We start from the raw sequence: 17,744 nt of genomic DNA, 5'->3' as shown, positions 1-17,744 counted from the left end.
AGAAACAGGTGAACTTAATTTTAACAATATATTTATATCCAAAATATAATCATTTCAATGGGTCATCAATGGAAGATAGTGATGCATGAGACCTTTTTTATTTGGTACTAAGTTGTCAAAACCCAGTGGGTGCAACACATCTCCATTTGGACTAGCCACATTTCAAGGACTTGAGTCACATGTGGTTGAGGACCAGGACCGCACAGCCTAGAAGGTCAGAGTGTTAGCATTTTTCCAATCACTCTGACCACAAAACAGTTTTTTTCGGGAGCATATTCCAGGGCTAGTGTTCTGTGGAAAATTCTTTGGGATGTATTAGTGTACACTTAAATAAAAAATAAACGTAATTTAATTTAATTTTTTCAAGAGTTAAAACACATTTAGGGTTTATAAAAGATATCCTTAGTTGTTCAGATAAATTCTGATTTCTCCAAAGTTATTTGTCAAAAGATTTCTTAAACATAGAAAGGTAGATCTGACTTGTAGCTTTAAGAACAGTAAATAACCTGTAATTATAGATCTCCTATCCATGAGAATTAATAGGGGCAAAAATCATATTTACTGCTATGGCAAGAATATGATAATCATTAATTTCTATAGATTGCTAACAGGCAGAATAAAAAAAAAGCACCAGAATACTTTGATTCTATTTATTGAGAAGTTTTAGATCTTCTTACTCATTTTTTCCCTCAGTGTTCCAGTGTTTGATTACAAAAAGAATTAGTATCAAAATCTATATCTGTGACTTGACTCAGAAGTCTAGAGAACTACTAGAAAGAGATATAGAATGAGGCATAGCATAAGAGGAGTTTGGCTGAGTATTTCTAATCACAAAATCCGAAATGAGAGGCAAATTTTAAAATATGTGATGCCTGCTTCTTTTCCAGGGTGACAACCATCACAGTAACGTAAGAATTTGCATAATGGAATTAGTTGTATTTTTTTAGATGAGGATAGTTGATTTGTATTCATCTCTTTTACTACCAAATTATCCTAGAACATTTGTCAAATAGTTGTCAAATTACCACTTTGTGTTAATTCATTATTACAGTCTTAAGAATAAACATCTCTATCATTACTGTTCTCAGGAAATAATAACAATTTCAATTTCATTAAGTGAAATAAGAATTGGAATTTCATTTCCATTTGCTCATTTTCTTTGTCTCCTCAGCTGTTGAGAAATACCCCAATGCAAAGGTGCACTTTGGCCACCGGCTGTTGAAATGTAATCCTGAGGAAGGAGGGATCACAGTGCTTGGGTAATCAGTGGTCTTGACTGCAGAGGTGAAGGGTTAGAGCAGTGAACTGTACCTGTAAACTTTGTTCTTTGGCTTCTTTGAAAGATTTAAATGATTACTAAAAGGGACTCAAAGAAACATCAAAAACCAGCCTTTGGATGACTTCTGAATACCAACACCAGTGATTCTTCTTGATTCTCGTGCGGGCTCAGCATCCTACCATGTTCCACACTGGTAGCCACACTCTTCAAATGCTCTCTGCCCTGTGTTCCCTCTCCTCTTTCTGGAAACTATTTGCCTCTCCTTGGCTGCCTCTATGTCCTCTAAAGTTCCTAGCTCCATGTCCCATCCTTGGGACATGTCATGGATTCCCAGTCCACTCAACCACCACTTAAAAATTCCCTTTGCTAAAAAGGAACCTCCCTAGCCCATGCCTCTGTCTCCCCTCTCAATCCTTCTTTCAGTACTGATCCATGTTAATGTTCTGTTAAACACCTTCACAAGCACCGCTTGCCATGCTTTCAAACATATCTTAAAACTTGACCATCGGTTTCTCTCCAAGCATGTCCAGTCCTGACCTTCTTAATGACGTTAATAATTAGCATCATTCTTGGTGTGCCCTTTTCTTTACTTTCTCCCATTAAATCTATGACCCTGCCCCATCTTTCTTACTCCCCGGTTGGGTTCAGAGCCTATGTCTTTCTTCTGAGGCCCATGGTCCCTGGGTTCTCACACTTGCACACGCAGGCTACTGCAATCACCTTGTCCTCTCCCTGTCCCGTCCCCCCTGCACTCTGCCTCCAGTTCAATACCTCCAGTGCCAAATGAGTTTTCCTAAATTACCACTCTTCATTCACCATCCCCTCAATGGAAAAAGTTATTTTCTCTTTTGCCAGAAGAATGTATTTAAACCTTTTGTCTTAACATTAAAAATTCTCTTCTTCTCCTCCCTCTTTCCTTCCCCATATTGTACTCTTTTCTTGAGCTTGTCTTCCAATACCCTCCACTCACACTAAACACACTGTTCCTGGAAAGTCCTGTGCCATCTCTGCCCTGGTCCATCCCTTCCCTCACTCTGCCTTCTTCTCAAGACTCTCCCTTTGTGCAGGGGACTCAAGCCTTAGTCACATTTCAGTGGCCTGGCATGTCCTTATTAATTGGTGTAGTGGTGTTATTCTCATTCTCATGAGCAACACCACCATAGAGATGAGGGTTGTCATCTTTACTCTATATCTATCAACTTTAAGCTCAAAATCAGATACGTACAAGTGAGGAGTGGCCCCCTTGAGTTGCTACTTTTTCTATCCAAGTAGAGGAACAGCATCATTTTTACCACTAGATTATTTTTTTTGGATGGTTCATTTTATTTTTCAGATCTGACAAAGTTCCCAAAGATGCCACTTATGACCTCATTGTAGGATGTGATGGAGCCTACTCAACTGTCAGAACCCACCTCATGAAGAAACCACGCTTTGATTACAGCCAGCAGTACATTCCTCATGGGTACATGGAGCTGACGATTCCACCCAAGAATGGGGATGTAAGTCCTTTCCCTTCTTTGGCTCCTTCCCATAGCCCTCCTGCCCCTTGGACTAGTGAAGATGCATATTCTAGTGCACTTGTTCTCAATAGCATATTTGGATGAGTTCTGAGGTCTGCTATAGTCCTTTGCAAAGAATAATAAGTTGGGTATACAAGTATCCCTTTAATATAATTTTGGGGATCCTGGATGGCTCAGTCAGTTAAGCATCTGACTCTTGCTTTTGGCCCAGCTCATGATCTCATAGTTTGTGGGTTCGAGCCCCTCATTGAGCTCTGTGCTGACAACCTGGAGCCTGCTTGGGATTCTGTCTCCTTCTCTCTCTGCCCCTCCCCTGCTGGCATTCTCTCTCTCTCTCTCAAAAATAAATAAATAAACATTAAAAAAAAATAACATCACTTCTCTCCCTTGCCGTCAAGATATGCTTTCTTGAGTGGTCAGGAAAGAAGAGGAATTACAGCTACCCTACTGGGAACACAGAGGGAATTTGTCTGACATAATAATGTCATTTTTCTCTTTTTTCTTGGTAGAAAAAAAGTGGGTCAGGAATCATTCTGTACACTGACAATCCAGAGTTCCTATACTCATGATTATACCAAGTAATGATTATTAAATAAAATGAATAGCAAGCTAATGCAAAGAGATTTTCATTGCATGTTTTCTCATTTCCTGGTTCCCAGGTTAAAACCTATGGGGCTTGAGGCAAATACATCATAGCTATGTTTTATATTGTCGTAGCAAATAAATGTAGAATCTTATTAAGGGAAGTTAAAATACCAACAGAAGCAATAAGGATATTGGCTTATAGGTAAAGATAAGTAAATAGCACTAATTTAAATTTGAGTTACATAAAGAACATCTAAGATATTTTTAAGATGCAATTTATCCTATCTGAAATTCACACGTCTATAACATAGCTAGTCAATTTGTGATAGTGCTATTATATACTAGGTATATACCAAATTGTATGAGCCAGTCAAATCTATAATATATCACTAAATCATTGTTTTCCTAGTTCTTCCTCCTGGTCAGAAAAGTATTTAGTAATTCTTAAGTGCTAATTTTACATTTTTCAGGTGAACTTTGTTCTCATGGCCCAGGATCTGATAATTCTGGTTTACAAGATAATAGGATTCTGTTAAAAATTGTCCCAGACTAGGGGCCCCTGGGTGGCTCAGTCAGTTGAGCTTCCGACTTTGGCTCAGGTCATGATCTCACGGTGTCTGAGTTCGAGCCCCGTGTCGGGCTCTGTGCTGATAGCTCAGAGCCTGGAGCCTGCTTCAGATTCTGTGTCTCCCTCTCTCTCTGACCCTCCCCCATTCATGTTCTGTCTCTGTCTCAAAAATAAATAAACATTTAAAAAAAATTGTCCCAGACTTGAGTGGAATCAGGCCTTTTAATGTAGATTTAAGATAGCCATTTATTTTCTAGCTGTTCATATTTAATAGTGATAATTATTGGTTAACAAAAACTCACTGCTTTTAATTTAATTTTTTTTTAATTTACATCCAAATTAGTTAGCATAAAACTCTCTGCTTTTAAATAAGAAACACCGTTTTGACATAACAATGGGACCCAGGCATGGGAACATTTTAATATGTCCTCAAAATAATCTCGGGAAAACTAACTTCCTTTCCTCCCTCCCTTCCTCCCTCCCTCCCTCCCTTCTTCCTTCCTTCCTTCCTTCCTTCCTTCCTTCCTTCCTTCCTTCCTTCCTCCCTCCCTCCCTCCCTCCCTTCTTCCTTCCTTCCTTCCTTCCTTCCTTCCTTCCTTCCTTCCTTCCTTCCTTCATCTGTCTCTATCTCTGTCTCTCTGTCCTGCCCCTTTTAACGTAACAGACTCTTTCTTTAATGTAACAGACTCTTCATCTCTGAGGACTGTGGAGTGGGGGAGAAAGATTGGGTGAGGGACAATACTGGGTGAACATTGAGGGAGTGCTTTCGAGAACTTAATGGGAGGCTCATCTCAAAGCTGCTTTTGCACAGCAAGTCCCTGTTTTGCTCAGACTTCATGGTTGGAGAGACTTGTGATGAGTGCCCAGTGGGGTTACGGGAGCCTGACCTTGGAACTGCTCTTGGATAAAGGTATCTATTGAGAGCATGACTTGGTAATAAAGAAGCTGAAATTATAAGGGATTATTGTACAGCCATGAAATATGTGTGAGCATCAAAATCTTCTTGGTATCATAGTTGCTACATCAAAAACAATGTACAAATCACTATATATGCCAATGGTGAGGACAGGGGGTATATATTGTCTCCCAAACTTTTTCATCAGCCATTTTAACGTTTACTAATGCAGTAAAGGATAAATCAATTTCAACTGCCATTTCTCCACTCTTCCTTATCTTTTGGAGTTCTAAAAGATCGTAGAAGTGGTCAAAAGATAGCAAGAGGGAAAAGCAATGACTTGTGCCTCATCCAGACTGGTCTCCTTACTCACACTTCCTAAATTCCTTCCCTAAAACACTGTTCATTTCTGCCACCTCTGCTTTGCTCAGCAAGTTTGCCCCCACCCAGAAGCCACTGTCCTTCTCTTCTTATCCAATCAATGAATCCTTCCACACTTTTAACCACTTCAACCCCACAGATGTCTTACCTGCCCAGCTTTTATTTCCTATACTTCTACCTCAGCATCTGCCTATTCACCTGTGCCATAACCTGAGGCCAGACAGTTATGTACTCACTCATTTCTGTGTCTGTGTGTTGAGCTGTCTTTGAGCCTCTGAGATCAAAAGCCAGGAAGAAAGACACAAATAACTCCAACAGAGTGTGAAAATGCTGGCTAGGAGCCTAGGCTGTGCTTTATGTGTTTTTACCATGCAAGAGACACACATGGCAGGGGCTCCACAACCTTTGTAAAAAGTAATGCAAACTCAGAATGGTTGGAAATTGATTGCATGTTCTTATGTATATCATACCCCCGGGAATCTCCAGAATTTAGGTCGGTAGATATGCCCAAGCAATCAAAACTCACTCAGGCTCTTACTGGGTTGTCACGGGGCCACTAAAGAGAACAGATTTCTTTCTATTATTTATGCCGTAGGAAAGAAGTGATAAGAGGCTTGTTTGTAAAATTTTATTTTTCCCATGAAATGTAAACTTAGGACCTTTCCATTATGCAAATAAGTCCTCAAGTACAGTGAAAAATAAGGTATAAAGATATTACACACATATATATGTACATATACATATATAGTTTGTATATACATATATAGTATGTATGTATATATATGTATGTGTATAGGTGTGTTTTGTGTGTGTGCATGGCAATAGAGAGAGAGAACATCTCACAGTATGTTCTTAATTCTTGATTATATCTGGTATCAATTATATCTGATACCACCTAAGTTATATGAGTTTGTAAAGTCAGGACAGAAAACATTTTTAAGACCATTTCTACTTTATTTTTTTTTTTATGTTTAGTTTTTTGAGACAGAGTGTGAGTGGAGGAGGGGCAGAGAGACAGGAGGACAGAGAATCCGAAGCAGGCTCTACTGACAGTAGAGAGCCTGATGTGGGGCTTGAACTTAGGAACAGTGAGATCATGACTTGAGCTGAAGTTGGACGGTCAACTGACACCACCCAGGTGCCTCGCCAGTTTCTACTTTAAATAACAGTAGATGTGCTTATCATCATGTGTCTGATACTATTTGAGTTGCTATGGAAACAATTATAACATAAGCAGAAACAGTTTTATAGATGTGCTGCATTAATGCCCTAATCAAACATAAATATACTTTTTCCCTACAGTATGCCATGGAACCTAATTATCTGCATATTTGGCCTAGAAATACCTTTATGATGATTGCACTTCCTAACATGGTAATACAGAATTTGCCAATATAATTTTATATCTGTAATTACTGTTTTTCACTACATACTTTCGTATTTTGCATGTATGCCTAAATTCTTTTGTACTTAGCATATGTATACCTAACATTATTGTTTAGTCTCTTCAGTGATTACATCATTGCAATTTTGGGGTTCTTGAGGAAAAACCTGAAGGAATTCCAAATATTTATAGTGGAAAGGAGATTTAATATATATAAATGATAAGCGATAGATTGTGGATGGTGGTGCCTGTCATCTCTCCCAAGACGGTGTACGAGGAAATGGTGTGCAAATAAAGTCAAAGAGATTCGGGTTCTACATGAGGCAGGACTTCCAGTCTTTGAGGTCTCTGGGACATTGGAATATACATTATCAAAAAAGAGCACGGCTGTTCTTCCATTAGACCCTAGAGACATTTTTTTTTCGTTATATATCTGGCTCTGTATTTCTCTACTTGGTCTATTTTCCCTCGGTAGCAACGCTGATGCCCAGTGCCTCTTAACACTGTTTGAAAAGGAGAGAGAGAGAGAGGGAATAAGTGGGAAGAGATTCAATCCAACCACTATTCAATCCAACCTATTAGTAACCCAAGGAGTGTAGTGTTGGCCCTAGTGAAAATGGCTGAGGTTTACCATGTAGAAATTCTAATAACCGAGAAGCTGTGGAGTAGCTGGGACTTGGTGGCGCTTTTCTCTGGGAATGAGGTTTGGGAAGGACGCCTTTCCTGTCTGCCTGGACGTTCCTCCCAGGTGCCCCTTGGCCACAGCAAGAACCTGAGGGTAGGGCTCCCCACGTTCTCTCACACGCTTCCTCTTCTTGCAGAACAAATCTTTCACATGTACTTTGTTCATGCCCTTTGAAGAGTTTGAAAAACTTCTAAGCAGCAGTGATGTGCTGAATTTCTTCCAGAAGTACTTTCCAGATTCCATCCCTCTAATTGGAGAGTAAGTTTCAAGATGTGCAATTGTGCCTTTTGCTCCAGTGTTTTGATTTATTCAAGGTTCAAATAAAGGTCATGCACCTTGCTTCAGTTTGGATTAAATGTGACTGATCCTGATGTGACCTGGACAGGAAGAATGCCTTCGGTCAAAAGTCTAAGTGGGCGTTGTGCTGTGAGCAGGGATTCTGAAAACCCCATGCCGTGGTCAACTTTTCCTGAGAAAAACAAGTAACCCATGTCCCCAGGTCTTTCTGCCTCCTGGGCAGGCTCTCAGGTCCCTCCCAGTTGTGCTGCAGAGCTGGGCTGTGCCTCCCTCTGCTGGTGGACACACAGGTCCAGGGCCCAGCAGATGCAAGTCTCTGGTTCCCCGTGTGTTGGGGCCCTCACAGTAACATGGTAATAAATAGCAGTACCTGCCCCAAACGGTTGATGAGGACTGGAGGAGTTCATGCCTATAAATCATCTGGCACAGGACCTGGCTCATACAGAGCTGCCCGACTGGTAGCCAGCTTGTTAGCTGTCTGGTTTATGACCCATGGCCCCTCTGGCCCCTGTCAGCACCACCCACCCCACCGGCATGTCATTTGGTCTCATTCTGCTCCCACTGTCCCTCCCTTGAATCCAGTCCGTTCTCTGCCTCCAGCGATGTTTTCGTGGAGGCAGCACAATGGTGCAGAAAGCAAGATTTAATGCTGCTGCTGCCCCTTACTCCCAAGCCTCGGATTTCTTATCTTTAAAACGGGCATCAGGATATCTACCTTTCGGGGCAGTCATGACAATGACATGCACTATGTAAAAGGGATGACCCACTACCAGCCCAGAGCAAGTCTGTTTAAAGCTGTCAGTTTTCATCCTTAGCTACAGATTTGGTGTTCACTGATCCCTCCTCTGATGTTGAAGAGAACTCTCCACATGCTGCAATTTTAGTCCCTATGTCTCCTGGTTGTTTCTTCCTCTCCAAACAGACTTAAAACTCTTGAGGGTAGGAGCTGTTTTTCTACTTACAGCTGCCACAAAACCTAGCTGGATATCAATTGTCCGCTTCCAAGTACACATAAATTAGCACTTCATTTTAATCATGGTTTTGGTTCATGTGGTTTAGTCAGATGCACAACATCTTAATTTTTCCAGAAAAAACTAAAACACACCAGAATAGTTGAAAAATTGCATGACCTGGACACATGATAATAAAATCTCATGGCACATAACACACACATATTTCAAATTATTAAAATGCAGTCAAACCGGGGCGCCTGGGTGGCGCAGTCGGTTAAGCGTCCGACTTCAGCCAGGTCACGATCTCGCGGTCTGTGAGTTCGAGCCCCGCATCAGGCTCTGGGCTGACGGCTCGGAGCCTGGAGCCTGTTTCCGATTCTGTGTCTCCCTCTCTCTCTCTGCCCCTCCCCCGTTCATGCTCTGTCTCTCTCTGTCCCAAAAATAAATAAACGTTAAAATGCAGTCAAACCTATTCTTTTTGTATGTGATTAAGATCGTTGCAAACAAAACAGGTAAATGGAACCATGAGATTTCAGGAACTAGGAGAAACGTCGGTTTCTCCATTTCTTGTGTTCTTCCTGGCATTTTTTTGTGTGTTTCCCAATAAAATGCAACGGTAATGACGTCAGTCCATCTGGAAGAATTACGCAGGGTTTAATACCCAATCTAACATCACGGTTACGTTCTGCTTGTTTTCCTCTTAAGGCAAGCCCTAGTACAAGATTTCTTTCTGTTGCCGGCCCAACCCATGATATCTGTGAAGTGTTCTTCTTTTCACATTAAATCACACTGTGTGCTGATGGGGGACGCGGCTCATGCCATAGTGCCCTTTTTTGGACAAGGAATGAATGCAGTAAGTCCTTTCTCCCAAAGTAAGTCTCTGACATTTTCCTGGGTCAGTCTCAACTGAAAAATCTTAGCTAAGAACCATGTCTGTGACTATCCTCACCTAATCTCTGACAAAACAATCAATTCCACAATCCTGCCAACGGTTTAGATTGATCACTCACTATAGTCAAGCCTTGGATTGCTTGATCCAGTAATTTCATGCAGGAAAGAGCATAAAGCTTAACATGGTTTCTATGCAGTTAGAAAATGTATTGATAGCTTGAAATTTGAGAACTCGCCTGTCAGCAATTCAAGACTTAATTGAAAATTTTTTTTCTAGAGATTCTGCCTAAGTATATAAATGTTAGGCTCAAAAAAGAATAGCGCCCAACGGGGCGCCTGGGTGGCGCAGTCGGTTAAGCGTCCGACTTCAGCCAGGTCACGATCTCGCGGTCTGTGAGTTCGAGCCCCGCGTCAGGCTCTGGGCTGATGGCTCGGAGCCTGGAGCCTGTTTCCGATTCTGTGTCTCCCTCTCTCTGCCCCTCCCCGTTCATGCTCTGTCTCTCTCTGTCCCAAAAAAAATAAATAAACGTTGAAAAAAAAATTTTTTTTAAGAAAAGAGCCCAAACTGTCTTTTGTTTTCTCCACCCTTTCTTTCCAAATGAAAGGAAAATGCATTTGACAGAGTTGAATAAAAGTACGAGGGATTCCTGAGTGGCTCAGCCAATTAAGCATCCAACTCTTGATTTCAGCTCAGGTCATGATCTCACATGTTGTGAGTTTGAGCCCCGCATCAGGCTCTATGCTGACATCGAGGAGCCTACTTGAGATTCTCTCTCTCTCTCTCTCTCTCTCTCTCTCTCTCTTTCCCTCTCTGTCTTTTTCTCTTCTTCTCTGCCTCTCCCCACTTTTGCATGCGCTTTCTTTCTCCTCTCTCTCTCTCAAATACATAAATAAACATATTAAAAATTTAAACAAATAAAACTATGAAACAGATTTGATGTTGAATACTATTGCTTTCATGGACGTTTCTAAAAAATATTTCAGGAAAGAAATAGTGCTCAAGTATTAAACATTAATTTCAAGGAATCTTAAAATGATTATCTAGACAGACAATTATTTTGTGTATGTGTGTTTGATAACTATAGCTTTCTAATCACAGTCTTCTATTGTTTCGGTGATTGAGATATATTTCAAGTATAAGTAGGCTATAAATCTAATCAATTATAGTTTTCCACAAAGTAGTGGCAAACATTTTGTTTTATAAAAACATAAGAGGGGCGCCTGGGTGGCGCAGTCGGTTAAGCGTCCGACTTCAGCCAGGTCACGATCTCGCGGTCTGTGAGTTCGAGCCCCGCGTCGGGCTCTGGGCTGATGGCTCAGAGCCTGGAGCCTGTTTCCGATTCTGTGTCTCCCTCTCTCTCTGCCCCTCCCCCGTTTATGCTCTGTCTCTCTCTGTCCCAAAAAAAAATAAATAAATGTTGGAAAAAAAAACAAAAACAAAAAAAAAACATAAGAACATACCAATTTTAGTAAGCTGGATAAGGGCCCAGGCTCCAGCAGTATGAGGCCCAATTCAAATCCTGTCTCCAGGATTTATTGCACTATATTCTTGCACAACTAACTTAACTACTTTCTTGTCTGTAAAATTTGGTTTTCAATAGTGCCTATATCATAGAGATTCTTGTGGAATAAATGAATTAATTAAGTAAAAAATTTTAAAGTGTTATTATTTCAGCCTATATGAAATTTTACATCTCTAAATTCCTGCAGCATTAATAGTCTATATAGCTGATAAGTATCTTTATTTGCTTCAGATGTAATTTCTATAATTGATGTGAAATTTTTTTTAATATTTACATATTTTTATATTGTCAGTAAAACTATCATTTGAATTCCTAGAAAGCAGGAAATCTATCTTTTGATTTTCTTCTCTCCACTTCGTTTAGCGTACAACCTTATTAGGGTTAATTTTCTGGACTTCTTGACATTGGAAGTTTACTTTAATCTTGGCTTAAGGGAACTAAATTAATATGTGGGTTCTATCCTGTCATTAATTGCTCTAAATGTGAATCTTAAAGACCTGATTAGTTTAAATGTGCCTCGAATATTCATGGTAGAGCAATATAATTATTCTTGCTTCTTAAAGAAGCAATGGAATCCTTCAAAATTACATGAGCAATTTAAAATTTTGGTCAAATTCCAAATCATTGTAATCAATATACACCAGGCAAAGACAATCCATCAAGCATGAAGTTGATGGTCTTTTATAATTGTAATTTAATGCCAAGTGTGACTAAGCAGCTGTTGTGTGCTGGTTGAAGGTAAACATCCTATGAATTATACTCACTGACGGAAAGTCTGTTCTAATTGCTCAGAAGCTTTCATTATTTCCAGACTATTTTTTTCCATTTTTTTCTTATTTCAGGGCTTTGAAGACTGCCTGGTATTTGATGAGTTAATGGATAAATTCAATAATGACCTTAGTAAGTAAAATTTTTCAAATGGACATGGACTAGCCCTATTGATTAATTGTGGACCTATTTTTGACCCTGGATGATCACAAACCCTTGATACATATTTCCTGTTCAGAATTATAATTTTTCTATTACCAGCCGATGCCACTGTTGCCCATGTCCAGACAAGGAACACCCAGAGAAACAGGGAAACGGTTTCTTTTAAGGTCTGTACATGGAGGCCTGTGCAGTGCTCCCCACAAACAACATAAAAGCTCCCAAGACCAACGTTTGGCCAAGATATGCTCCTTGTTCTCCCTTTCCATGAGGAGACCCGAACCTGCACCTCTTATAGCATGCCCCAGAAACACTTTTAGGAGTTCCAGCACTTTCTTGCATGTTGCCTTATCAAGATGGCAGCCTCTACTTCTATTTGCCTTTGGTTAAAGCTGATTCCACCAAATATATTGATGTGACAGAGACTGAGGTCTAAAATTTTTATATGTAATGTTGAAATTAAATTAAATGTACACCATTTCATCTGTAAAAGAAGTTACAAACAATAGCCTGAGACCTGGATAACTTTTACTGCATCTCAGAATCACATGGTCTCAAAGGCTGCCTCCGAATTTAAACCTGTTTCAGGTAAGGGATAGATCCAGAGAACTGGCTTTAAACCTACCTCCAGATTCCTGTCCTGACTTTCCAACTTATTAGCTGTGAGACCTTTGGAAAGTCATTCCAGCTTTTTAAAGTCTCGGGTTTTCTTTTTTTTTTTCCATCTGTAAAGTGGGGACAATAATACCAACTTCAGAGAGATGTGAAGATGAAATAAAATGATTTGTGTAAAGCTTTAAAAATAAAATCCTGGCACAAAATGAGTTCACAGTAAATATTTGCTCTGGTGTTATGGGAAGTCCTTGGGCACTGGTGTCTGGATCTGAAGACACTAGAGGGTCCAGGGTAAAGTTCTTCCAGTTTTCTGCCTTCCTTGTTCAGTCATCTTGCTCAGATGTCCTGGATCCAGAGGCATTTATTTTCTTACCTCCCTTATCAGCCCTGGTGTGATTGGTCTGCATATGATAGGGCTGATAGAGGGGATGGAGGGTTCCTGTATCAGAACATACTGTCAACACTGGTTTTGGTTACTGCAGAACAATGATCAAACAGTACTGATTATGACAATGATACTCATAACTGGCATTACTGGATATTTCCTATGTGTTGGGTATTTTGCTATGTTTTTTAATCCATTTTCTCATGTGGTCTCCATGGAAAACATGGGGCAGGGGTACTATTCTTGTTCCTTTCTTACAAATTTAAGCTTAGAGATGGTGAAGTGACTTGCCCTAAGTCATATAGCTACAAGTGGTAAAGCTGGGACTGGCAACCAAGTTCTCTGACTTTTGAAATGGCATCCTTAATAGCTAGCGTTGATTGGCCATGTGGGAGTTATATTAGTCATTAATTTATCAAATATTTATTCAGTATTTACCATTTACCACGTTAAGATTTCAGACATGAGGAAAATAGGAGGCCTCCTCCGGGAGATCACAGAAAAATGATGGAGCTGATGGTTAGCTGATAAGGTCGCTTAGGCGCAATGAAACAAATGTGCATGGGGTAGCAAGAAAGGACAAAAAGGAGAGTAGCAGATTCTAAGCAGGTCTGGGGTGGTCACTGACAGTCATTACTATGAACTGCTGTCCATTCTTAAAATAAAAAAAATAATGATTTGGTAACCAACAAATATATTATGTTAACTTCATCGTAAGTTTTATTTAATCACAATAGGTAATGCCTATTACTATGAATGTGTTACTATTCAGTATTCATAGACTATTGGTCATTCAGCCTGATCATCCAATGTTCTAAAAGATTAGAGAGAACAGTGGTAGAGTATACACCATTTAATTTGATCGGTGTAGAGGCCAGCACATTCTTACAGACTATAGTGGAATAGATGTATTATTCAACTTGGTTGAATGTATTTCAAATTGGTTGGATGTATTATTCAACTTGGCTCCTAGGTGTGTGTCTTCCTGAATATTCAAGATTGAGAATTCCAGACGACCATGCAATCTCAGACCTGTCCATGTACAATTACATAGAGGTGAGTGAGGAGGTTGGGCTCCATTCCATGTTAAGTGTACTCTTATACATAGAATTGTTGAATCACTGTATTGTATACCTGAGACTAATGTAACACTGTATGTTAATTATATTAGAATTAAATTTTTAATTTTTTTTAAAAGAAAAGACTATTTGTTAGAATATCAGTGAATGATCTCATCATGTTAAGTGCACTCTTAATGCCCTTCACCTATTTCACCCATCCTTCCCCCCCACCTCCCCTCTGGTAACCATCTGTTTGTTGTCTGTAGTTAAGAGTATGTTTTTTGTCTCCTTTTTTCTTTGTTTTGTTGCTTAAATTCCACATATGAGTGACATCATATGGTGTTTGTCTTTCTCTGACTGACTTATTTCACTTAGCATAATACTGCCTAGCCCAATCCGTGTCTTTGCAAACGGCAAGATTTCATTCTTTTTTATGGCTGAGTAATATTCCATAGTATATAGATACCACCTCTTCTTTATTCATTCATCAGTTGATGGACACTTGGGCTGCTTCCATAATTTGGCTATTGTAAATGATGCTTCAATAAACATAAGGGCACATATATCTTTTTGAATTAGTGTTTTCATATTCTTGGATAATCCCAGTAGTAGAATTATTCATTCATATGGTAATTCAATTTTTAATTTTTTGAAAAACCTTCATATAGTCTTCCATAGTGGCTGCACCAGTTTGCATTCCCATCAACAGTGCATGATGGTACTTTTTTCTCCACATCCTTCTCAACACTTGTTGTTTCTGTGTTTTTGATTTTAGCCATTCTGACAGGTGTGAAGTGATATCTCATTGTGGTTTTGCTTTGCATTTTCCTGATGATGAGTGATATTGAGCATCTCTTCATGTGTCTGTTAGCCATCTGCATGTCTTCTTTGGAGAAATGTCTATTCATGTCTTCTGCCCATTTTTAATTGGATTATTTATTTATTTATTTATTTATTGGTGTTGAGGTATATATTCTTATATTTTGGATACTAACCCTTTATCAAATATGTCAAATATTGCAAATATTTTCTCCCATTCAGTAGGTTGTCTTTTAGTTTTATTGATTGTTTCCTTTGCTGTGCAGAAGCTTTTCATTTTGATGTAGTCTCAATAGTTTATTTTTGCTTTTGTTTCCTTTACCTCAGAAGACCTATCTAGAAAAATGTTGCTAAGGCCAATGTCAGAGAAATTACTGCCTGTGCTCTCTTCTAGGAGTTTAATGGTTTCATGTCTCACATTTAGCTCTTTAATCCATTTTGAGTTTATTTTTGTGTATGGTGTAAGAAAGTGGTCCAGTTTACTTCTTTTGAAGATAGCTGAGCAGTTTTCCCGACACCATTTGTTGAAGAGACTGTTTTTTCCCCTTTGTGTATTCTTGACTCCTTTGTCAAAGGTAAATTGGCCATATAATTGTGGATTTAGTTTTGAGCTTCCCATTCTGTTCCATTGATCTATGTGTCTATTTTTGTGTCAGTGCCATACTGGTTTCATTACTATAGCTTTGAATTATATCTTGAAATCTTGGATTGTGATACATCCAGTTTTATTCTTCTTTTTCAAGATTGTTTTGGCTATTTGGGGTCTTTTGTGGTTCCATAAAAATTTTAAGATTGTTTGTCCTAGTTATGTGGAAAATGCTGTTGGTATTTTGATAGGTACTTCATTAAATGTGTAGATTTCTTGGGGTAGTATGGACATTTTAACAATCTTTGTTCTTCCAATTCATGAGCATGGAATATCTTTCCATTTGTTAATGTCATCTTCAGTTTCTTTCATCAATGTTTATACTTTTCAGGGTATAGGTGTTTCACCTCCTTGGTTAAGTTTATTTCTGGGTATTTTATGATTTTTGGTGAAATTGTAAGTGGGAATGTTTTCTAACTTTCTCTTTCTTCTACTTCATTATTAGTGTATAGAAATTCAATGGATTTCTGTATATTAATTTTGTATCATGCAACCTGACCAAATTCATTTATCAGTTCTAGTAGTTTTTTGGTGAAGTCTTCAGAGTTTTTTATATATAGTATAAAGTCATCTGCGTTTAGTGAAAGGTTTACTTCTTCCTTACCAATTTGGATGCCTTTTACTTCTTTTTCTTATCTGATGCTGTAGCTAAGGACTTCCAGTACTATGTTTAATGAAAGTGATAAGAGTGGACATCCTTGTCTTGCCCCTGATCTTAGGGGGAAAGCTCTCAGTTTTTCACCATTGACTTGGATTTTTCATATATGGCCCTAATTATGTTGAGGAATGTTACTTTTATACCTACTTTGTTGATGGTTTTTATCATGAACAGATATACTTTGTCAAATGCTTTTTTCTGCACCTATGGAAATGATTATATGGCTTTTATCTTTTCCCTTGTTGATATGATGTATCACGTTGATTGATTTGTGAATATTAAGCCACCCTTGCAACCAAAGAATATATCCCATTTGATTGTGATGAAGGATTTTTTAATGTACTGTTGGATTCAGTTTGCAAGTATTTTGTTGAGGATTTTTGCATCTATGTTCATCAAGAATATAGGCCTATAGTTCTCTTTTTTTAGTGGAGTCTTTATCTGGTTTTGGTACGAGGGTAATGCTGGCCTCATAGAATGAATTTGAAAACATTCCTTCCTCTTATATTTTTTGGAATTTTTTGAGAAGAACAGGTATTAACTCTTCTTTAAATGTTTGGTAGAAGTTGCCTATGAAGCTGTCTGGTCCTGGTCTTTTGTTTGTTGGGAGTTTTTTTTTTTTTTTTAATTTTTGATTCAATTTCATTATTGGTAATTGGTATATTCAAATTTTCTATTTCTTCCTGATTCAGTTTTGGGATGTTATATGTTTCTAGGAATTTACCACTTCTTCTAGGTTGTCCAATTTTTTGACATCTAATTTTTCATATTTTCTTATAATTCTTTGTCTTTCTGTGGTGTCCATTGTTATCTCTCCTCTTTCATCTGTGGCTTTGTTTATTTGAGTCCATTCTCTTTCTCTTTTTATGAGTCTCGTTAAAGATTTATCAATTTTGTTTCTCTTTTCAAAAAATTAGCTCCTGGTTTCATCTGTTCTATTTTTTTAATTCTTATTTTATTTATTTCTGCTCTCACCTTTATTATTTTCTTCCTTCCACTTTTGTTTGTTCTTTTTCCATTTCTTTTAGGTGTAAGGTTAAGTTGTTTGAGATTTTTCTTGCTTCTAGAGGTAGGCCTGTACTGCTATAAATCTCCCTCTTAGAACAGCCTTTCTGCATCAAAAAAAATTTGGGACCATTGTGTTTTCATTTTCATTTGTCTCTATGCATTTATTATTCCGTCTTTGATTCCTTGGTTGACTCATTCATTATTTAGTAGCATGTTATTTAACTTCTATGTATTTATGTTCTTTCTAGATTTTTTTCTTGTGGTTGATTTCTAGTTTCATAACACCATGGTCAGAAAAGATGAATGGTATATGACTTCGATCATTTTGGATTTGTTGAGACTTGTTTTGTAGCCTAATGTGTGATGTAGTATGGGGAATTTTCCATGCGCACTTGAAAGGAACGTGCATTCTACTGTTTTAGGATGGGTGTTCTGAATACATCTGTTAGCTCCATCTTGTCTAATATGTCATTCAAAGCCATCCCTTGTTAATTTTGTTTGGATCATGTATCCATTGATATAAGTTGGATGTTAAAGCTCCCTACTATTACTGTATTCCTACTGATTACTTTTTTTATGCTTATATTAGATTCTTTATGTATTTGGATACTCCCATGTTGGTGCATAAACATTTACAATTACTTTATCTTCTTTTTGGATTGTT

General features: G+C 38.4%; 1 protein-coding gene across 1 annotated transcript in view; it reads left to right on the top strand.

Moving 5' to 3' along the window:
• The window catches only part of KMO (kynurenine 3-monooxygenase), a 57,478-nt gene that overhangs the window by 32,878 nt on the left and 6,856 nt on the right, over positions 1 to 17,744 (top strand). The window contains 7 exon segments of the mRNA XM_023247883.2: positions 1,172 to 1,259; positions 2,613 to 2,778; positions 6,531 to 6,602; positions 7,434 to 7,555; positions 9,253 to 9,400; positions 11,804 to 11,861; positions 13,862 to 13,944. Of these exon segments, the coding sequence (XP_023103651.1) occupies positions 1,172 to 1,259; positions 2,613 to 2,778; positions 6,531 to 6,602; positions 7,434 to 7,555; positions 9,253 to 9,400; positions 11,804 to 11,861; positions 13,862 to 13,944 (737 nt within the window).

This window comes from Felis catus, chromosome F1, assembly GCF_018350175.1.
Source record: "Felis catus isolate Fca126 chromosome F1, F.catus_Fca126_mat1.0, whole genome shotgun sequence".
NCBI lineage: Eukaryota > Metazoa > Chordata > Mammalia > Carnivora > Felidae > Felis > Felis catus.
The sequence above is the reverse complement of the archived record's forward strand: the minus strand, read 5'-3'. Positions and strand labels throughout refer to the sequence as shown.